Here is a 24040-nt window from a genome sequence, read left to right as displayed (position 1 = left end):
TTGAGGACCCATCAGTTGTTGGTAATGGAGGCCCAGTTGTTTGCTTGGAAGGAGAGTTTTCCTCCTTGGGGCACAAGCAGCTGGGTAGAGGTAAGGGATGGAGTTGTGAAGTCACTGTGAGTTTTTAACATAAGCGGGTGGCTTACCACTCCCTGACTTTGAAGAGGAGGAACTCCATTGCTTAGATCTTTGCATTCCCGGGGACTGTTTCCCCTGGGTCTTGGCTGAGCTGGCTTGGAGGGGGCTGGAAAGGACCAGTACTTGGAGGGGCAATGTCTACTGAACCTTGGAGGCTGGACCTGTAGGAAGTCTTTAACTGTCTGCATAGATTTAGCTTTTTCTTCCATCTTTTTGAAGACCTCTTCTGCCTTGGTGCCAAACAAAATTGTCTTTATTCGATGGTGCATCCAATAATTTTGATTTGACATGATCTGGCAAGGTTTGTTCCTTAAGCCAAGCATGCATTCTAAGGACAGAACCAGTGACTGCTGCCCTGCAAGATGCTTCTAGGGCATCAAAGCCACATTGCAAGTGCCAAGGTGTGCTTAGTAACTTGGCTTGCAGAATGCATAAGCTCTTGTAATTCTTTATTTTCTGCACAAACAGGAAAGGAAGATATTTTTGTTTGAGAAGTTCCAAGGTATGCTGCTGATATTTCAGCATGTGGAACTGACAATTTAGTGCTCTAATAGCAAGAGTTGCAGAGTTATATACTTTTTTTCCCCATCTGTCTAAAGCTCGGGAATCCCTGTCTGAGGGGGTGGGATTCTTAGCTGAGGTTGCTTTAATTCCGTTAGGTCCTTGGGAGATGACCTCTGGGTCAGCAGTAGGATTTTTGAAAAGGAATTTGTGAGAGTCAGGGACTCTGTAGTACCTGTCAGGTTTCCTGGGAGCAGGAGGAAGGGTGTCAGAGTCAAACTGGATTCCATAAAAACATCATCCATAACATACAGGACAGGAAAAATGGCTAAAGGTCTGTGCTGTGGTAAATATAAGAATTCCCTGAGTCTCTTTTTTAACTGAGGATAGTCCTGACATTCCCACTAGAAATGTTCCCTTAAAGTATGTAGGGTTTCACCGAATTAAAAATTCTCGGGAGGAGAGGCAGAAGGAATGGATTCCTCTGCATCAGAGTCCTAATAAGCAGAGAGGGGTTGCATGTCTTCATATTCAGAAACCTCAGAGTCATTGGACTCCTTTTCAGATAAAACTACTGGGGACAAGTCTCTTTTCTTTTGGAAGGGGTAGCATGGCTTCCCCTAATAAGCATAATAAGGTCTTCCGCCATTTTAAGCATTTGAGATTGAGGCATGGAAGCAGGAGCTTGAGCTTGGGGGGGTCGGTTTTATAGGCATAGTTCAGACCCTGGGCCTTTGAAACTGTAGTTTTAGAAAGAACTGTAGACGCAAAATAAGTAGTTGGTTTGTGTCGAGCATCGGTAGTGCGAAGAACATCCTCGGAAGCTGGTGCCTGCTCAGCGGCTCCGGACCCATCTAAGGTAGAGACATCTGCAGGATTCTTAGTCAAAAGAGAGTCTTGCGGCATACCGGACTCCAAACAGGTCTCGGTAGCGGCCTGCGAATCCACAGAAGCAAGCATCAGGGGCTGCGAAAGCGGGTCACTGAGGACCGTTGAACTGACGACTTGCTTAACGGAAGCGTTGTCGGCAGTTTTGGACCTGTGCGGTCTGTCTCTGTCTTTATCCTTACATTTTTTCAGAAGATCAGTAGTCGGATGGCTTACTGAAGCCATATCGGAATACCTGGACTGAGAGAGAAAATATTTAGCTACAATAAGGGCCTGACGACATATAGTTCTGGAGTTGAACAAAGCACAAAAGCGACAGTGAGGGACGTCGTGGTCTGGGCCTAAACAGGTGATGCAGTAAGAATGGAAGTCTCAGTGTGGTATTTGCTTTCCATGTTAACTTTTTCTGACATCGGTTAGAGCAAGAAAAAAGGATCCCCAATGGGGTACTTAGCTTTAGAAGGCTTCAACTTCAATTCGGAAATGAAAACTCAGGTAGCGGCCAACCGGCACTCATGAAAATTGCTTCTGCTTTGGGCTCTTCGGCAAGAAAGACTGATGTAATGGCATCAGCTGCTTGATTTTTATACCACTGACGACCTGACGTCAGTCCTGGAGCGACAGCAACCGACGCAGAAATACTAAGCCTCTGGTATTCGGGCGGACTGAGGGCTACCTCTGGCAGGATAACCCAAGTGTGATGACTGCAACAGTGAAACACGAAGAACATCTCCCTGGTTTTGAAGTGGAGGTAGTCCATTGCTTAGATCTCTGCAGTCCCTGGGACTGCTGTCTGGGGGTTCTGCTTCCACAGGGCCTAGGCTGGTCCGGTTTACTGGGAGCAGGAAAGGACCAGTGTTTGGAGGGACAATGCCTGCTGAACCTAGGGGGCTGGACCTGGAAGAAACCCTTAACTGTTTGCATAGATTTTGCTTTTTCTTCCATCTTTTTTAAGACTTCTGCCTTAGTGCCAAATAAGTTATCTTTGTGAAAGGGGGCATCCAACAATTTAGATTTAACATGATCTGCCAGGGGCTGCTCCTTAAGTCATGCATGTCTTCTAATGACAGATCCAGTGGCTACTGCCCTGCAAGAAGCTTCTAGGGCATCAAAACCACAGTGCAAGGTGTGTTTAGTTACTTGACTTGCAGAATGCAATAACTCTTGTAAATCTTAATATTATGCCCAAGCAGGAAAGGAAGACATTTTTTTGTTTAAGGAGTTCCAAAGTATGTTGCTGAAATTTCAGCATATGGAACTGACAATTTAGTGCCCTGATAGCAACAGTAGCCGAGGTGTATACTTTATTACCCCATCTGTCCAAAGCTCGGGAATCCCTGTCTGAGGGGGTGGGATTCTTAGTAGAGGTTGCTTTAATTCCTTTTGACCAGTGAGAAATAACCTCAGGGTCAGCAGTAGGATTTTTAAAAAGATATTTGTGGGAGTCAGGGACTCTATAGTACCTGCCTGGTTTTCTGGGAGCAGGCAGAAGGGCGTCAGGAGTCAAGCTGGATTCAAGGAAAACATCCTCCACAACATCCAGGACTGGGGAGTGGGTGGCCAAAGGTCTGTGCTGTGGAAGATCCAAGAATTCCCTGAGTCTCTTTTAAGGCTGAGGGTAGTCCTGTCTCTCCCCTTGGAAATGCTCCCTTCAGGTATGCAGGGTTTCCCCAAAGGAAAAATCCTCTGGAGGAGAGGCTGAAGGAATGGACTCCTCTGCATCAGAATCCGCATAAGTGGAGAGGGGTTGCAAGTCTTCATATTAAGATGCATCAAATTCATCTGTCTCTTGTTCAGACAAAACTACAGGGGACAGATCACTTTTCCTTTTGGGGGGTAGCTTGGCTTCCCCTGATCAGCATGATAAGGTCTGCCACCATTTTATGTATTTGAGACTGAGGCAAGGTAGCAGGCGCCTGAGAGTGGGTCGTCGGTTTCTTGGGTGTGGTTCGTACCCTGGGCCTAAGAAACTTGGTAGTTTTAGAGAAAACAGTAGTCGCGAAAGAAGACGTTGGTTTGTGTCGGGATTTGGTAGTGCGAAGGACTTCCTCGGAAGCCGGTGCCTGCTCAGTGGCTCTGGACCCATCCAAGGTTGAGACGACCCCAGGATACTTAATTGAAGAATTTTGCGGCATACTGGACTCCGAAAGGGTCTTGGTAGCGGCCTGCGAATCAACAGAAGCGGGCATCAGGGGCTGCGAAAGCGCCTCACTTGAGGACCGGAGAAAGGACGACTAGCTTAACGGAAGTGTCGTCGGTAGGTTTGGACCTGTGCGGTCTGTCTCTGTCTTTATCTTTATGTTTTTTCAGAAGATCTGCTGTTGGATGGCTTACCGAAGCCCTATTGGAATTCGAGGACTGTACGCGAAAATATCTGGCTACAATAAGGACCAGATGATGGATAGTTCTGGCATTGAACAAAGCACAGAAGCGACAAGGGACGTTGTGGTCTGGGCCTAAACAAGTGATGCTGTAAGAATGGAAGTCTCGTTGTGGTATTTGTTTTTCACAGGCGAGACAATGATTAACTTCGTCTGACATTGGTTAGTGCAAGAAAAAAGGATCCCCAATAGGGTACTTAGCTTCAGAAGACTTCACCTTCAATTCAGTAGATGGAACTCATGTAGTGACCAACTGGCACTCGTGCGAACTGTTTCTGCTTTGGGCTCCATGGCAAGAACGACTGATGTAATGGCGTCGGCTGCCTTACTTTATACTTCTGACGACCTGAAGTCACTCCTCAAGTGACAGCAACTGACACAGAAATACTAAGCCTCTGGTATTCAGGCTGGCTGAGGGCTACCCTGGCAGGGATAACCCAAATGTGATGACTGCAGCAGTGAAACAGGAAGAACATCCTTCCTGTCGCTACCAGCAACACAAACTCCCAAAATATCCGAAAAAGTTCACCTACCATGCCTGGAGCTCTGAGACCATGCTACTGGGCAAAGCCGCGGCAAATGAGATCTGAGGGAATGAAGGAGATGGAGGGGTATTATGGGTAAGGGAAGGAGCTCAGATCAGATGCTGGTGAAGTTGCTGTCTCGGATCCGATCCCACAGGTTGATGTTCAAATGAAGTCAACTACTTCAGATCAAACCAAAAATGGAACTATCATTTCCCCTTCTGCCCATACCAAACTCCTCGGTGTTGAGATTGAGAAAAACCTTCTCTTTGATGTCCATATCTCTCAAACCATCAAAAAGGTTCAGAAAAAAATGGGTTTACTTTACAGACACAAAAACTTCCTCTCAGATCAAGCATGGATCACCCTAGCCCAAACTCACCTAATGTCCACACTTATGTATGCAGCACCAATTCTTACCCATATCAGAAAACGACCTTGACAAACTTGATTCATGCTATAATAATATTGCCAAACTTGCTAACAAATTCACCTTCAGATCCCATCACTGTCTAGCTCTAAGGAACCTAAACTGGATAGAATTTCCGCAACTACTAAATTACCACCAACTGGTCACTGCCATTAACATTCTGAAATATCCAAATCACATACTCCGTTCTAGTGACAAATCACTCCTATGCATCTCTAGGTCTAACAATACTGCTGGCAAAGCATTATTCTCATACACTGTTGCTAGAAACTGGAACAGCCTCCCCCCTTCACTGACCTGCATCCCCACTACCTCACACTTCAAAAGCGCTCTTAAATCACATCTTACCAACACCTGGCTATGCCCATGCATAACATAAAATCACTGCTTTTCTACTTTTCTTACCTTCCTGCCCTGGAGGGCTTACTACTTGCTACTGTAAAATACTACAGTTTTTTGCTTCCAGCAGTTAAATCTCTTGAACATAGCAACTTCATTTTAACATGATGTATGCAGCCTTTCTCAGTGCTGAAATGTATCCTGTCTATTTATATATATATATATATATATATATATATATATATATATATATATATATTTTTTTTTTTTTTTACACTGCTGAGATGTACCATGTGTGTTTTACATTTCTGTCTTATCAGCTAGATTTTGTTGTCAATGTCTTTTATTTTGTTTTACTAGTATGTATTAAATTCTAGTATTTCTGTTAATAAATGTGGAGCTTTTCTCCCCGGGCCTCCTCAGCAAATGGAGCTAGTCCAGTCGGACTATCCCTGTAAACAAATGTAAAATAAAATAAAAATAAATTGGCATCCTTAATTAAGGATAATAATAAGGCATTCTTTAGCCAAGTCTGAAATCTAAAATGAAAGGTCCAGCTCTGTGCAGAACTAGTATAGGAATAAGCTATAGGAATGAGAAGTGTACTAATTGGTTCTCTGACAGAGTAGCTGATTCTTGGAACATACTACCAAATTACATTAAAGCAAGTACTAGTTTAGATATTTTTAAGAACAGCCTGGACATTTATTATGGGAACAAGTGTTTTGCTATATTGGCAAGCTAGAAGGGCATTAATGCCCGTGCTTGAAACATTTGTATGTATGTACCACTCACACTGGCCTGATGAAATTGCCAACCGGCTGACAGATTTGGCGCAAATTTTACCCCCATCCTCACCAGACATATCAAAAAGCATACCAGCCACCAGTCGTCTACCTAGTATCTCCAAATAGCAGGTCATAACCTCACTCTCCAAGGCCAAAAATATGGCCGCTTTGGAACCAGATAACATCCTAGGCTGCTTACTAAACAGTCTAAAACAGGACCTAGCTGAACTACTTAGTACTCTATTTAACAACAGCCTAAGCACTGACTTTGTTCCAGCAGAGTGGAAAACAACAATAGTAATCCCCCTGCACAAAGGGGGGGGTCCATCAACTGACCCTGGAAACTATAGACCCATAAAAGCCTAACCAGCCTCATCTGCAAGGCCATGGAAATAATCAGCATGGAACTTATTAACAAAGACATAGGTGACCTTAAAACTCTTGACCCGACTAAATTTGGCTTTGTTAGGAGCAGATCATGCTTATTAAACCTGGTGGACTTCTTTGAGAAAGTCACCAAAGCCTTGATGAAGGCAAAACAGTACATACAGCCTACCTCTTCTTAGCCAAGGCCTTCAACAGAATCCCACACTCAGGTATCACTGAGAAACTCTTCCAGCTGGACATTAACCCTTATGTCACTGGATGCGTAGCCAACTGGCTCACAGACAGAATGCCTACAGTCAAAGTTAGGGATTTCACCTCTACCAGTAGACCAGTTGCCAGTGGTGTACCACAAGGAACCATGCTGGGCCCTTTACTATTTGGAATCTACCTCTCGAAAGTCGACTGACAATTGCAAACTGGGTGCAATCGAGTCCCCTAATGATATTGACATATTACAAAAGGGGCTCATACAGACAAACGACTGGTGCCAAAGCAACAGTCTTATACTAAATGCAAAAAAGTGCATTATTATCCCCTTTGGCAAAGGGAAAGTCCCTGCAAATTACAATGCAGACAGTACCCCCTAAACTCTTAACTTAGTGGTGCGGGATTTGGGGACACAGGTTGATAGCAACCTAAACTTCGATCACTATGTGTCCACAGTGGTAAGGAAAGCTTTCTACATTGCACATCTCATAACTAAGGGGATCGCATCCAGAACTAGGGATGTTATAACTCCTCTGTATTTCAATCTTAAAAGACCACTAACATAGTAAAACACTCCCGTTTGTATGTACCTCACCAGACACCTGCAGTAGCTGGAGAGACCACAAAGGCTTCTCATCAAGAAAATTCAGGACCTTCAAAACATAACCTACATGGATAGACTGAAAGATCTGTCACTGTACTCTGTATCTTATATGCTGCTGAGAGGCGACCTTTGCCTGGCCTACAGAGCAGTCTCCGACCCTGCCCTAATGGAAATACTGTACTTCTGGAAGTCAAATGGGACAAGATTCACGATCTCCAGGGATCTTAACCTACCCTGTGACATTAACAGGACATTATGGAGAGACAAATATGTCTCCTAGAGATTGCTGCTCCTCTAGAATAAACTCCCAGTTCACATGAAGCACAGCTCTTCAATGGCCCTATGTAAGCACAACTCGGACAATTGGATAGGAGATCATAAAGTCACCCTGGTGGTGGCAACCATGCCCCTCATGGACAGGGGCAGTCGGTGCTGTTCACAGACTAGCGCTGCAAATATACACCATCTATCATGGTCAATCAGAGAACACAGGTATAACATGGCTAGGCTTGCAAAGGCTTTAGGGCCATTAGGCTAGTAACCTCCTATGAACTTATGAAACAAATGTATGCATAGCCTCTGGCCACATATGTACTTTGTGGTGCAAGATATCTCTGCTGCAGCCTTGATGTCCCTGGATGACAGATGTGCATAAGTTTGTCTGAGGAAACCATGCACACCTGCAAGTCACTGCCCTACAGCCATTGCATGTGCTACTAATCTCTTGGTGCATCCCCTACATACACTTTTAAAGCACCACAAATCTATGTCCCACTTCAAGTACTTTCTAGATAAGAGCCCTCTCATTTTCTACACTGAGGGATAAAAGTAATTCCTCAATGTCTGTGAAGCAACTCTGTGTTTACAGTTCACTCCCAGTGGTCAAACTGTGTATGGCAATTTCCTGCTCCTAGATCATTACATGCAGCAACACATCAGTGATCCAGAAATGTACCTGTACAACCATGCTATTATGCTACCAACAGCACTGATGTCCTACACTAGTCCCTCCCACACCTGCTCACGGAAGGTCCTGTCTGCTATACCATTCTTTAGGACAAACATGCCATTTCTGAATAGGGCCTGTAATAGCACTTTCGTCTTCTGTACGGTGAACCTTTCCAGCCACTCATTCAGTCTTGCAACAAGAAGTGTACATCTGTGGTTTACACATTTGGAGCAATGTGCATGTGCATTACTGTCCATGCCGGCTAATGAGAGATTCAGTACTGCTCACAGCCCTGTGTGCTGCCTGTACTGCAACTGTTCTGACATTGTGCCATACTGTGGCAGCTAAGGGTATGTCAACTATACATGGTGTCCATCACACATTTACAAATAGCACAGTCTGTGCCTTTCATAAGGTAGGACCTCTCTCTGTAGAACTTTATACTGTCCATACACATATGGAACAGTGTTGCAGCTCCTATGCAGAATGACAATGACTTGGATTAACCATGCTCCCTGTATCCTACCAGGTAGAATGCCTATCCCCAGTGCAGATCTGCACTTTGTCTAGCCCTGTCACATATGCCAGGTCAAGTTAAGGCCTCCTATATCACGGCTGCAACAGGTACTGCCCATTTGTCAAGTTGAGCCTTCTCAACACCTTGCCATACCCTTTTCATTGCAATCCCCCACACACTCCACTGCTTGTCACTTCCATTCACTCTTGTGTGGTTACTGCAATCCTGATGTCCAAAATCAGCAGTTCTGTCTGCTGTCATTTTGCCTATATGACAATCCATTCTGATATCCACTAATATTCTAATTCTCTATGTTGTTGTTACAATACTCACAATGTAGTCAACCACAAAATGGTGACATTTGTACTGAACTAAAAAAAGAGGCAAGTAGATGGATAATAATGCTAATCAAGTGATTTAACATGATAATTTCTGAACCGTGCCTAAAATGCAATGCATTATCAGTAGCATTCCATGCTATGAGACATGCGCTTCCCATTCCCCTTGCTATGGTATGCACACATATATGGACACTTTGAAGCCTGACTGTACAAATGTCACCTTGCATTAAGCTACTGACCATGTGCATCACACTACTATAAATGGGCATTTTGCTACCCTGTTGCCTGCTAATGTGTGCCACATGGTGTCCACTAAGTGCAGCTGTATGCACTATGATATTATTTTTCTCCTACATAACACCTAATGAGTGAACATGGCTTCAGCAGACACAGACTTTGGTGGCGTTTCCACCTGGTGCAGCAGGAAGTGTAAAATCTTTCTTCACTTGTAGTGATTAGGAGCATCTGCTGAAGGACTATGAAGGCCTCCTTTACAAAACTGATGCCTGCCACCAGCTTGCTATTCTGGTGAGCATTGCAGGTGCAAATATAGTGACCTAAGTGACATCTAGAGCTTCTCTTCCAGTGGGAAGCAGTAGTTAGGGGGAAGGAAGGGTTGTGCGGGAAAGAAAGACAGCCACCTTTTCGCTGTAAGCATTGCTTGTCTGGTTTGGCACTATACAATAGGCCCACCATCTGCAGCTGTAAATGCCTTCTGTTATCAATGATATGTTGTGCTCATTACGGTTCATTTTACATTTTCCAACACTGCAGGAGATAAAAGAAAACAGGAGAGCCTACCAAAGGAGGTCAGACTGGTTCTCCAGACAGTGGGTCAAGATGGGAAATAAGGAGGACCAAAAACTTCAACAAACTGATTAAGCAAATTATTCCCTCTTAGGGGAAAGTCAGTCTACACTGCTCAGCTGTGAACTGCAGTACAGCTAACCAAGCACAGAAGGATTTCATTGCAATACGAATTTCAAAGCCAACAGGAATGTCCCTCAAATTAGGCAATAAACCACTGTGAGAATGTGAAAAATACCACATTAGAAAAAGCAAAGTACGCAAAGTTGCTGCTGATGCTGACTTACCTTGCCTGTGATCCATTTTGCTTGGTGATCTCAGCAACTACACAGTTATCTGTGTAAAAATAAATTTTACCACAATGGTAAGCAGCTCTGGTCACATGCACAACTACCAGTCACTGTCATTAGGCTTTAACTCATTTTAAACACATGTAATTTAACAAAATTATTCCACTTATAGCATCATTACACATTGACAAATCAAGCTTGTATCTCTGAAGTATAGCCTGTGCTCTTATGTTCTGATGTACAAAAAAGGAATTTTATGCATACTACTTTTCTTTATGTAAGAACACAAACTTTACAATCATGTCAAAAATCCTGTCACTCATGACAAAAAAAAAATACTACCACAAACTCCAACAATCCTAGCAGAAAAACCCACAAAAGTTCTGGTCAGGAATAAACAAACTGCTGCATCCAGGTCACTCCAAAACCCCTACGCCCTCTAACCTAACTCAAAGCCCTCCAAACTCAATTGCTGACACTTTTAACAAATTTTTCTCTGAAACTGTCCAATCCCTAGCTAAGACCTTACCACCTGCCACCACCTCAGAATCTCCTCCACTACCCAATCTACCCCAATCTTTTTATCTCCAGTCCGTTCCCACATCCCTCATTCACACTCTACTTCTTAAACTAAAACCATGCACACCATCAGCTGATCTCCTCCCTGCTGAATACCTGCAAATTGCAGCAGAAGCACTAGCCTACCCAATCTCCATCCTAATAAATAGATCCATTACTGAATTCTACATCCCATCTCTCTGGAAGATCTCACATATCATCCCCTTGCATAAGGGAGGAAACTCAAATGAACTTGTAAACTTCCACCCTATAGCCCTCCTCTCACCCCTAGCAAAAATTATGGAGAGATGTATCCACCGTCAAATACTACATCACCTCATTGAAAATAACCTACTAGTGGACTGCCAACACAGTTTCAGGCCTTTCCACAGCACTACCACAGCACTCCTATCCTTTACTGACTGCATCAATAAAAACAGAAATAATAACCTGCTCTCTTCAGCCCTCTTTATAGAGCTCTCCAAGGCCTTTGATATGGTGAACCACCAATTGCTGTCAAATATTCTGAAATCTCTTTCATTTGATACTCAAGCAGTTAAATAGTTTCATTCATACCTTGAAAATAGACAACAAGCAGTGCACTGGGAAAACAACTTATCCTCCCAGCTCCCAATCACTCGAGTCCCACAAGGATCTATTTTGGGTCCACTCCTCTTTAGCATTTTCATTAATGATCTAAAAGCCTCCCTTCCTCAAACCACCTGTATCCAGTATGCTGACGATTCAACTCTAATCTGTCATGGTTCCTCTCCAACTGAACTCCAAAACAGGACACAAACTGTATTCACCTTAGTGGAAAAATGGTTCCACCAACAGCGTCTCCCTCTTGAACCCTAAAAAAACAAAACTACTAGTGTTTACACCTACACGTAAGACCCCTCCACTCAGTCTCTTACTTACCTCTAATAATGGTATGGTCATCACTCCCGACACTACCACCAAACTCCTAGGTGTAACTATAGATAATAACCTCAACTTTGACACACACATTAACCTAACTATTAAATATGTAAATAGAAAACTTGGTTTCCTGTATAAAATCAAACCATTTCTCACAGCCTCTGCCAAGATTACTATTGCTCAAACTCACCTGATTTCAACCCTCCTTTATGCCTCCCCCATATATACAAACTTAACCAAAAGCAATTTAAATAAACTGGCTACTTCTTACAACAACATAGCCAGATTTGCCACAGGTACCCCCATTTAGAACCCACCACTGTCAAAATCTGAAACGACTAGGATGGCTGGAAATACAAAATCAACTACTCTACCAGCAACTCACCTTTATCCACAAAATCTTACACCATCCCACTAATACCCCTATACTCAGTAACCTCCTCAATCCTTATCAAAACCTTCCAACCCTTCATTCTGCAAATAGATTTCAAGTAGCCACCTTAAAATCTAAAAACAAATCAGGGGACTATCTGTTTTCTAACTCTGTTGGTATAACATGGAACAAACTCCCAACAGAACTAACTTCTACCACATCCACCCACCTTTTCAGGAACCAATTAAAAATGTTCTTAAAATCCAAATGGCTTTGCCCATGCACCAAACCTGACTGATACTAACTTCCCTTCCCTTTAGCTTTTTTGACACCAATTATTCTACTTCTACTACCTTTCTATGGCTCTCTCCTCTAAAATTATAAATACTTTGCTCTCTTCATACCCTTCATTACTGTGTCAATTTCCTTACACAACATAACTAACTAATGCTTTTTCTTATCTATGATAAATGCTGCACCAAATGACTGAAACAATAATCTTCAGAATGTTACCCTATCCTGCTTACTGCTGCTGAAATAACAAGTTGTACATGAATGTATAGTTATCAAATTGTTTTTGAATGTATAGTTATCTAACATCATAGTGTTACCCTATTTTGCTTACTGCTGCTGAAAATCAATTGTAAATGCTTGTATAATTTTCTAATAGTATTGTGATTGTATAGGTATCTTTCTACATTTTGTATTAACTGTTTCTTTCTCGGAGATTTTCTCCTTGGGCCTCTATTGAAAACGGACGTATATCCAATTAGACTAGCCCGGTCAACAAATGTAAAATAAAATAAATAAATAATAAAATAAAATGTCATTAAATGTTTCATTGCACCTATTCACATTTTGACAACAACACTACAGCCACCACTAAACCTCTGCTCATACAGTCAAGGATAAAATAAGTTTTTTTTTTGTGTGGTTCACCTGTTTCGCTCAATTAAAATCTCATCAAAATGTACAAGCATACCAGACAATGAGAGATAAAGTAAATTGCAATTAACCACATCAGCAGAAGTTTGAATTCCTCACTGCTGCAGTGGCCTTCAACCGGCCATTCCAAAATGCTACAACAACATTCAGAACAACAGTAAATACAAACAAAAAAATTCTGGTCACCCATTAAAGAAATTTTACATCCTAGCCAAAAAGTCACCCCAATCCCTTTCCCAGTAGGTCATCACTCAAAAATGCAAAAGAATCCAACTCTAATTTCATAGTACATGGTTCTCTTACATTTCCCAATGCCTAATCCCAACCCTACCCAACAGCCACATACTACCATATCCACTATCACCTTGAAACCTCTGACTACATCCTACATACAACTGCTCAAATTCAAACCATCCTTTTCTTCAGCTGATGACCTTCCAAATGAGTACCTTAAAAAAGCAGCTGACAGCACTGCCCATCTTGTCTCAATCCTTTTAAATGGATCAATCCAGGAATCCACTGTTCCCTCTCTATATAAAAAAAATAAAAAAAAAATAAAAAAAACACACACATTATCCCTCTACGCAAAGTAGGAAACTTAGCAGGCATCACAAACTTTAGACTTAGAGCAATCTTATCCCCCTCTCTAAAATACTTGAAAAATATATTCAAAAACAATTGCTAAACTATCTTCTAAAGGGAGATCTCCTATGTCCCACACAACATGGCTTCTGGCCCTCCTGCAGCAGCAACACTGCCCTTCTGATCTTTATAGATACTGTCAATAAGGTGAGACATATTGGCAAACTAGTCCTCTCATTTCTAGACTTGTCTAAAGCCTTCAGCCAAGTTTGTAACAGCAAATTCTACTTCAAATGTCCTCACTAGGTTTACCTTAGCTCACCCTTCTATGGCTCAAAAGCTACTTGTCCAATAGGTATCAGTCAGTAAAACGGCACCTTGCCCACTCAACTTGCCTCCCAGTCAATACCAGTGTACCAAACGGCTCTATCCTTGGTCCCCTTCTTTTTAACATTCTCACCAACTCCTTCCTTGCATCCACACAACAGGCCTCCCTAATACAATACACAGATGACTCCACATTCATGTGCACACCAAACATCATGGCACATCTCCAAAAAATTGCTCAGGGACTATGACAGACACTGCAAAATGGCCACATAACCCACAACTCATGCTCAAACCCCCCCCCCCCAAATAACTCTTCCATGAAAAAAAAATCTTTTGTCTCTCAATAATACAATCATTGATGCCATTTCTCATACCAAATTATTAGGGATGATAGTGGATGATCATCTTAAATTGGAAGTGCATACACATATGCATAAAAAAACTACCAAAAACTAGGTATGCTTTACAGAGCTAAACACTTCCTCACCAATGCAACTAAAACTACACCTTCCACTAACCTTTTCCCCTCATTACTTTATAGCATTTCCCATCATTACTAATCTCCAGACATCACAAAAAGCAAAAACTTGAACAATGCTATAATAAAATGGCTAAATTTGCAGCAACTACCCTTTTCAGAACCTAGCACTGCACAGCAATAAAAAAAAAACTGATTAGAACTACTCAATCAACTAGCATATACACAGCTTCTTACCACCTACAAAATTATCCAGCATTCATCTGCTTGTCTAGCACCAACTACCGTTCTATACAACTATGTTCCCACTCAGTCACTATGATCAAATTATTAAAAACTCCACTCTGTCCACAAACTTAACATATCTGTTGGGTGTGGTCTTGTACTCGTACCATGTTGCTAAGGCCTAGAACTTCTAACCTGTACCCATCAGGTTAGTGCCCTCTCTCCAGTCCTTTAAAATCATTCTGAAAGACTTTGTAGCCAAAATCTATGTCCTTGGTCAAAACCAGAATAAACTAAATCGATATACATAAGCAAGTACCTATTCATACTTTATACCCCCTTACTCCTCCTACTTCACCCACTTCCTTATTTCATTTTCTAAATATGCCATAATTATAAGTTATGTACTCACTATAACTTGGCATCTGTATTGTCCATTTTCATTCTTCCTCACAAATTAGTTTGGATACAATCCTTGGATCTGACTCAGCCGCATACACTACACTTCAGATTCAGCTCTCAAGCTACTTTCTCAACCCATAATGCCCTATTCTGTCCCCAATACCTCAGACAGAGTTTGCTGCATAATCTCCCAATTGTCTAAGAACATAGAAACAGACAGAAGAAAAGAGAGCTCAAACCTGGAACACTTATTGTTCAGAGGGGTGGCAAAAAAAGTCGCAGTAAGGTTGGCTCCAACGCCTGAAAATCATATTCGCTACAAACTGATTAAGAGACCACTCATAAGGCATCAGAGTGGATCTGCTTAGCTTGTCCACTAGTATGTTTGTTTTCTCCGGGATGAGTGCCACAGTAAGAAAGTGGTCTGATGACAATGCCCATTTCCAAGCTCTCATGGCCTCTCTGCAAAGGGGGGTATGATAGGGTTCCTCCTTGCTTGTTGATGCATCAGACCACTGAGATGTCCATCTAAATTGCAACAGTCCCCAGAGGGAGAGCATCTTGAAAGGCCTGCAGCACTAGGACTGCTCTCACCTCTAGAACACTGACATGCAAATATGACCACAAGCCTTGGACCATCCTTCCCAAGAAATGTCCACCCCCCCCCCCCCCAGCTGGGAAGTGTCCAAGGTCACTGTGGCAAATAGGGGAGGAAGAACAAAAGGTCTGCCCAGAACTAGATAACTGGACTGAATCCACCAACAAATGTGTCGCTTGCAAATTGGGGTGAGTTTTATAGGAAAGGACAGGATTTGCCAAAGAATGGACCACTGAACAGCCGAAGTCCAGTGGAGAATTTGCATAAAGAAGTGTGCTAATGGAAACAGTAGCATGGCCACTGCCATCGATCCAAGAGCTTGCAGCACTAATCTTGCTGGAGGAGAAGGTTGAGAAAGTATAGTCTGAACTTGAAGTCTCAAGGACATAATGCGGTGGCAGATTATAGAAGTTACCTGAGTTGTAGTATTCAAGAGTTTCTATGAACTCCAGGCTCTGTAGTGGGACTAACTTTGATTTTGTAAGATTTATCGAAACACCCAAGAAGTTGCAAACCTGGAGCAAATAGTCTCTGGCTTGCAGAAGCTGATGCTTGGATGGGGTGGTGAAAAGCCAATCATCTAGATATGGAAACACCTGAAATCCGCTGAGCCTCAAGTGAGCTGCAACTATTGCCATGCATTTGGTAAACACCTTGGGGGGGGGGGGGTCTGGTGACTCCATATGGCAGAGCTCTGAAATGGTAATGATGGACTCCCAGCCAAAAGCATAGGTATCTCCTGGATCACCTATTTTTATGTGATAGTACACATCTTGGAGCTCTACGGAGCACATACAATCATCCCTGTGCAGAAAATACAGGATGGACTCGTCCCTGACCATTCGGAACTTCCCCTTCTTTACATACTGGTTCAACTTGTTTAGATCCAAAATGGGTCTCAGACTCCTGTTTTCTTTGGCACTAAAAAGTAGCATGATTAAGTTCCAAATCCTATCTGGTAGGGTGGGACCTTTTGGATGGCTCTTTTCTCTAGCAGCTTTTGTATTTCTTGTGTTGCATCTTTCCTCTGACTGAGTGGAACGTAGGGAAGTTTCTTCCTTTGAGGAGGAGGATGAAGGGAACATGGTATGTAGTAACCTCCAGATATTATTCTTAGCAGCCAAGAATCTTTTGTGATACTTGTCCAGGCGTCTAGATGCACAGAGACTCAACTCCTGACTGCCTACAAAGTTGAACAGTTGGAGCAGAGCTTTAGAGCCCGTTAAAAAAAGAATCTCTACAGCCCTGGTTCTGTGGGCCCCCTCTGCCTCTAGGACGATGTCTAGCATTAATTCCTCCTCTGCCTCTTGAGGAATTCTTCCCATGTGAATACTGGAAAGGTCCCAGAGACTTATGGAACCACATCTTCTCACCACCTCACTGGTTTCTACAGAAACACACTAAAAGACACCTACAACAACTGGAAAGACCACAGAAGTTCCTCGCCAAGAGGATCACTGGCCTCAAGCAGATGCCCTATGCAGCTCGACTGAAGAAACTCCAGCTGTACTCAGTTGCATACCGCCTATTCAGAGGTGATCTCTGCCTGACATACAAGGCCATGTCCAACCCAGAACTGATGGACATGCTCCACCTAAAAAAAACCTTATCCCCTCGAGCCACATGTTCCAGGGATCTAAACCTCACCACAACAATAAATAGGACATGCTGGAGGGATAGACTCCTATCCCAGAGACTTCCCATGCTCTGGAACAAGATTCCAATCTACATTAGGCAGAGCTCCTCGCTAACCCTCTTCAAGAGAAAAGTACAGTTTTGTACCTACCATAAATGTAGATGTTCGAAGATCCACATTGCTGCAGTCCTTACATATGGGTAGTCCGCTGTCCTCGGTCGGCCCGAATACCAAAGTATTAGGCTGACGTCGGTCATGGCGCTCAGATCTGACATCAGAGCGTCAGGGTATAAAAGCGCATGACCGACGTCATATCCTCAGTCTTTTCTTGCCCCAGATGTCAGAAGGCCCTAAAAAGAAAGGCCACAGCCAAAAATAGAATACTTCCCAAAAGGCATGTACAAATAACAGCTACCACCCAAACCATACAACCATTCCAAATTACAGAGGGGAAGGAGGGAGGGTAAATTGGACTGCAGCAATGTGGATCTTCGAACATCTACATTTATGGTAGGTACAAAACTGTACTATGTTCTTCATCTCACATTGCTGCAGTCCTTACATATGGGTAGAATCCCAAAGCAGAGGTAAAGGGAGGCTGGCAAAATCATAAAGCATTGGGAGCTGCCAAAATGCTCTGTAAGATTGCAGTGGCAAATCCAGCCCTAGATTTGGAATAAAGAGGAAGGTGGTAATGTTTAGAAAAAGTATGCACTGAACTCCAAGTAGCTGCTTCCAAAATATCTTTAGTAGCTACTCCCCTCAAAAAAGCTGTAGAAGTGGCAGTAGCCCTAGTGGAGTGAGGTCTGATTCCAGCTGGAATCTCCTTACCATGGTGAGAATAACAAAAAGCAATACAAAAGCCAATCCACTTAGAAATAGTTTGTTTTGAAACAGGTTTCCCCTGAGAACCTAAAGCAAAAGAAACAAACAACTGCTGAGACTGTCTGAATCCTTTAGTCCTGCCCATAACGCAACTGCCTGTGAATATCCAAAGTGTGCAAAATTTTCTCCCCTTTATTCTGGGGATCTGCATAAAAAGTGGGCAAATGAATTGATTGGTTCAAGGCCACATTTGAAACCCCTTTGGGCATAAAAGTAGGGTTAGTACGCAGAGATACCCTATCCTTATGAAAAATTAGGAAGGGTTCAACTGCCATAAGAGCCTGTAATTCAGAAACCCTTCTAGCAGACGTAATGGCCAACAAAAAAGCAGTCTTCCAAGACAAAAACTTTAACTCAGCAGTAGCTGCAGGTTCAAAAGGAGGTAAAGTAAGTTTTTCCAACACAAAATTGAGATCCCAGGCAGGAGTAGGAGCTCTACGTGGGGGTCTTATGTTCTTTGCCCCTCTAAGAAATTGCTTAAACAAAGGATGAGATAATAATGGAGGGTCACAGTCATAGTGAGCAGAAATGGCTGCAGCATGAACTTTTATAGAGGAGAAAGACAAACCCTTGTCTAATAATTCTGTAAGATATTGAAGAGAAACACTTAAATCAGGCCTGGAAACATCAAAGCTCTTTGTTTTGCTCCAAAATAAAAATCTCCTCCATTTATCAGCATAAACTTTCCTTGTACTAGGCCTTCTGGCCTCCAAAATAACATTCAAAACTTGTTGTGGAAGCTGCGACCCTCCAGGCTCTAGAACCGAATGTGCCAGGCTGTTAGATGCAGGGACTGAATCCTGACATTGAGGAAATGATTGCCCTCCTGAGACAAAAGGTGCGGAATCGTAGGCAAAGGCCATGGAGACTCCCGTACTAAACTCCTCAGTAGAGGGTACCAGTGCTGTCGAGGCCAATCTGGAGCTATGAGAATCATGGAGGGCTTGTCTTGTCTGACCTTCAAGAGTACCTTGGGGAGGAGAGGCAGAGGCGGAAAGGCATAGACGTGAAGATTGCTCCAACTGAATGATAGAGCATCCACTTTCCAAGCTGTGGGATGAAACATTTTTGTGCAAAACTTTGGCAACTGGAAATTTAGTGGAGAAGCGAACAGATCTATGTCTGGAGTTCCCCATATCACTGTCAATTTTCGAAATACATGAGGATCCAATTTCCACTCGTGGGGATCCACTATCTGTCTGCTCAAAACATCTGCTAAGGAGTTCTGTGCTCCTGGTAGAAACCTTGCCTGAAGATTGAGGTGTAAACTGAGAGCAGTGTCCCACAAAATCATTGCTTGCCTGCAAAGAGGGTACGAATGGGTTCCCCCTTGCTTGTTGATGTACCACATGACAGTTGTGTTGTCTGTTAGAATCAACACTTGCCCTGGGTGAAGTAAATCCTTGAAAGCCATCAATGCAAATTGGACTGCTAACATCTCCTTCAAGTTGATATGTAGATGTTGAAGTCTGGCAGGCCACGTGTCTTGAACCCATTTTCCATTGAGGTGTGCTCCCCAAGCCTTGTCCGAGGCATCTGTCGTTAAAATCTGACTCGCCTCTGGTCGGGTCACAGAGAGTCCCTTGTTTAGGTGACATTCCTGAGCCCACCACAAAAATTCCTTTTGAATGCAAGGTATTATTTGAATGACAGTGTCCAGATCTTGGCAGTGTTGTGTCCATACATTTTTGAGATACCATTGTAGCTTCCTCATATGCAGTTTGGCATTGGGAAGCACCAGAATACAAGATGCCATGAACCCCAAGGCTTGAAGGACTGTCCTTGCAGTCAGCCTGGACCGTAGAGACAATTGATGGAAGTAAAGTGAAAGGTTCTTTTGCTTGTCCGGGGTCAAAAAGGCCATCTGGGAAGCTGTACTCAGTCTCACACCCAGAAAGCACATTTCCTGAGAGGGTACTAGACTGGACTTTGTTTCGTTCACAGAATACCCTAGGCACCTTAACACTGCCATCACATACTGTAGATGATGAAGAAGTTCGTACTTGTCTTGAGCAAGAATCAGGCAATCGTCCAAATAAGGATAAATTTGTATTCCTCTTAACTGAAGAAGGCTATCACTGGAGCCAGAACCTTTGTGAACACCCTGGGCGCAGTAGATAAGCCAAAGGGCAATGCAGAGAACTGATAATGTAAAGTCCCAGCCCGAAACGCAGGTATCTCCTGCAACTGGGCCTGATAGGAACATGAAGATAAGCCTCTTTGAGATCCAGAGTTACCATCCAGTGATCTTTGCCCAACAGAGGTAGAAGTTGTTGCAACGTCAACATTTTGAATTTTGGAATGTCCAGGTATGTGTTGAGGATAGATAAATCCAAAATTGGCCTCCAAGTGTTTCCTTTCTTTGGTACTAGAAACAGGCGAGAATAAAATCCTAGGCCCACTTCTGACAGAGGGACCTGCTGTATAGCCCCATTTGAAGAAGTAAAGAAATCTGCTTGTGAGCCTCTACCCTTTGCTGAGGAGGAACGTCTGGCATGCCTTTGAAAGGAGGCAATGTATGGAAATAAAACTTGTAGCCTCGGTCTATAATGTCCAACACACATTTGTCCTGGGTGATTAAAAGCCAGTTTTGCTTGAAGAGTGCCAACTTTCCTCCCAAAGGAGCTGCCAGACAGGAAGAATCTGGCAGCTGAAGATGCAGGTCATTGGGCCTGTTTACGAAAGGACTGGCCCCTACCCTCACCTGTAGATTGTGCAGGTGAACTCCATGTTCTAGGCCTGAAAGAACTCTGAGCTCTGCCCCTACCACGTCTAGATCTACCCCTAGACTGTAAATCAGAAGAAGGATAAGCCCATCCCTTAGTAGGCCAATTCCTGCTAAACTTAGGAGGCTGCACCTGTAAAAAATCTTTAACAGTCTGCATAGACTTAGCCTTGTCTTCCATTTTCTTCAAGACAGATTCCACAGGAGAACCAAACAAAACTTCAGACTGCAAAGGAGCATCCAAAATTCTAGTTTTAACATGCTCTGACAAGTTTTGATCCTTAAGCCAGGCGTGCCTGCGAAGAACAGAACCAGTGGCAGCCACCCTGGAAGAAGCCTGTAAAGCATCGAAACCACACTGCAAAGAATGCTTACCCACCTGTTCAGAGGCATGCACCAAATCCTGTAATTCTTTACACTCTATGCCCTCTGCCAAAGCATCCACTTTAGATTTTAGTTGAGTGAGGAGAAAATTCTGATACTTCAACATATGAAACTGGCAATTCAAAGCCCTCATTGCTAAAGTGGAAGAGGTATACACTTTCTTACCCCATCTATCCAAAGCTCTAGCATCTTTATCTATAGGAACTGGATTCTTTACAACAGAAGCCCTGACACCCTTAGGTCCCTGGCTAATAGTTTCTGGGTCAGCCCTTGGACTCTATACAGATATTTATGAGCCTCAGGTACTCTATAATACCTGTCTGGCTTAACTGGCGCAGGAGGCAGAGAGTCTGGATTAAGGGAAGCCTCGAGAAAACGTCTTGAACAACATCCAAAACAGGAGGTATAGCCAAGGGCCTATGTTGTGGTAAAAACAAAAATTCCCTAAGCCTCTTTCGTGAATCTGAGAAATCCTGACCTTCCCATTTAAAATGTTCCCTCATAGAATGCAGGGTTTCTGAAAAAGAAAAATCCTCTGGAGGAGAAGCAGAAGGAGTGGAATCCTCTGTGTCTGAATCAGAATAAGGAGGAAAATCCTGAATGTCTTCAGCTGAAGACTCTGAGTAATCTGAAGCCTGCTCCAAACTTTCCACCTCTGGCTCCACTCTAGGCCTCTTATCAGGAGGGGGCATAGAACCTCTGATTAAAGAAATCAAATCTTCTGCCATTTTAAGCATGTGTTTTTTAGGCACAGAACCTGCAGAAAGTACAGTTTTGTACCTACCATAAATGTAGATGTTCGAGGATCCACATTGCTGCAGTCCTAACTATTGGGTAGTCCGCTGTCCAGTCGGCCCGAATACCAAAGTATATGGCTGACGTCGGTCAGGGCGCATTAGACTGACGTCAGTACGTCAGGGTACTAATGCACATGACCGACGTCATATCCTCAGTCTTTTCTTGCCCCAGATGTCAGAAGACCCTGAAAAGATAAGGCCAAAACCAAAAACTCCAAATATACCTGCACCAAAAATATGTACAAAATATACAAAATTACCAGAATATAACCTCACCTACACAACCACCCCTAAACACAGAGGGGAAGGAGGGAGGGTAAATTGGACTGCAGCAATGTGGATCCTCGAACATCTACATTTATGGTAGGTACAAAACTGTACTATGTTCTTCATTCCACATTGCTGCAGTCCTAACTATTGGGTAGAATCCCAAAGCAGAGGTAAGGGAGGCTGGCAAATCATATGGAAGCAGGAACTGACAACATGCCTTGCAAAATAGCTGTGGCAAAACCAGCCCTAGACTTAGAGTAGAGAGGAAGGTGATAATGCTTAGAGAAAGTATGTACTGAACTCCAAGTAGCTGCCTCCAAAATATCCTTAGTTGCCACCCCCCTTAGAAATGCTGTTGAAGTGGCAGTAGCCCTAGTGGAATGAGGCCTAATCCCAGCTGGAATCTCTTTGCCATGATGGGAATAACAAAATGCAATGCAAAACCCAATCCACCTAGAAATAGTTTGTTTTGACACAGGCTTGCCCTGCGAACCCAAAGCAAAAGAAACAAACAACTGCTGAGACTGCCTAAATTCCTTAGTCCTGCTCAAATAATAACGCAACTGCCTGTGTACATCTAAAGTGTGCAAAATCTTTTCCCCTTTATTTTGAGGATCTGCATAAAAAGTAGGCAAATGAATAGTTTGGTTTAAAGCCACACTAGAAACCACCTTAGGCATAAAGGAAGGATTAGTACGTAAAGATACCCTGTCCTTATGAAAAATCAAAAAAGGCTCTACCGCCATAAGGGCCTGTAACTCAGAAACCCTTCTTGCAGAAGTAATGGCCAACAAAAAAGCAGTCTTCCATGACAAGTATTTCAATTCAGCAGTAGCCGCAGGCTCAAAAGGTTGTAGAGTAAGTTTCTCCAACACAAAATTGAGATCCCAAGCAGGAGTAGGAGCTCTACGTGGGGGTCTTATATTCTTTGCCCTCTAAGAAATTGCTTGAACAAAGGATGAAAACAATGGTGGGTCACAATCATAGTGAGCTGAAATTGCTGCAGCATGAATCTTAATGGAAGAGAAAGACAAACCTTTGTCCAATAACTCAGTAAGATATTGAAGAGCCACACTCAAATTAGGCTCAGAAATCTCCAAATTGTTTGCTGCACTCCAAAATAAAAATCTCTTCCATTTTTCTGCGTACACTTTCCTTGTACTAGGTCTTCTGGCTTCCATAATCACATTTAAAACTTGTTGAGGAAGTTGAGACCTGCTGTCTTTCAAAACAGAATATGCCAGGCTGTTAGATGAAGAGAGTGAAGCTTGACATTGAGCAGGTGACCGTCCCTCTGAGACAACAGGTGGAATCAAGGGTAAAGGCCATGGAGGCTTCCTTACCAGACTCCTCAGTAATGGGTACCAGTGCTGCGAGGCCAATCTGGAGCTATTAAAATCATCCTTGGCTTGTCTTGTCTGACCTTTAGAAGCACCTTTGGGAGAAGAGGCAGAGGTGGAAAAGCATACACATGAAGATTTTTCCAACTGAAAGAAAGAGCATCCACTTTCCAAGCTGTGTGATGAAACCTCTTTGTGCAAAACTTTGGCAGCTGGTGGTTTAGTGGAGAAGCGAACAGATCTATGTCTGGAGTTCCCCATGACACTGTCAATTTTTGAAATACATGAAGATCCAGTTTCCACTCGTGGGGATCCATGATTTGTCTGCTTAACACATCTGCTAAGGAGTTCTGTGCTCCGGCAGAAACCTTGCCTGAAGAGTTAGTTGCAAGCTGGCGCAGTCTCCCATAAAATCATTGCTTGCCTGCACAATGGGTAAGAATGTGTTCCCCTTGTTTGTTGATGTACCACATGACAGTTGTGTTGTCTGTTAGAATCAA

At 43.1% G+C, this 24040-nt stretch overlaps 1 protein-coding gene across 5 annotated transcripts in view; it reads right to left on the bottom strand.

The window, feature by feature from the left end:
- UIMC1 (ubiquitin interaction motif containing 1) overlaps positions 1 to 24040 on the bottom strand; it is a 2105680-nt gene that overhangs the window by 44520 nt on the left and 2037120 nt on the right. For 4 of the 5 annotated variants that reach the window (XM_044069293.1, XM_044069294.1, XM_044069292.1 and 1 more), the window contains one exon: positions 10089 to 10137. The exons of the other annotated variant lie outside the window; for it this stretch is intronic. In XM_044069293.1, coding sequence (XP_043925228.1) covers positions 10089 to 10137 — 49 coding nt within the window. The remainder of the gene's footprint in view (positions 1 to 10088; positions 10138 to 24040) is intronic. 5 annotated transcript variants of the gene reach the window in all.

This window comes from Protopterus annectens, chromosome 4.part0, assembly GCF_019279795.1.
Source record: "Protopterus annectens isolate FY-2018-M chromosome 4.part0, PAN1.0, whole genome shotgun sequence".
In the NCBI taxonomy this organism is placed as follows: Eukaryota; Metazoa; Chordata; order Ceratodontiformes; family Protopteridae; genus Protopterus; species Protopterus annectens.
The sequence above is the reverse complement of the archived record's forward strand: the minus strand, read 5'-3'. Positions and strand labels throughout refer to the sequence as shown.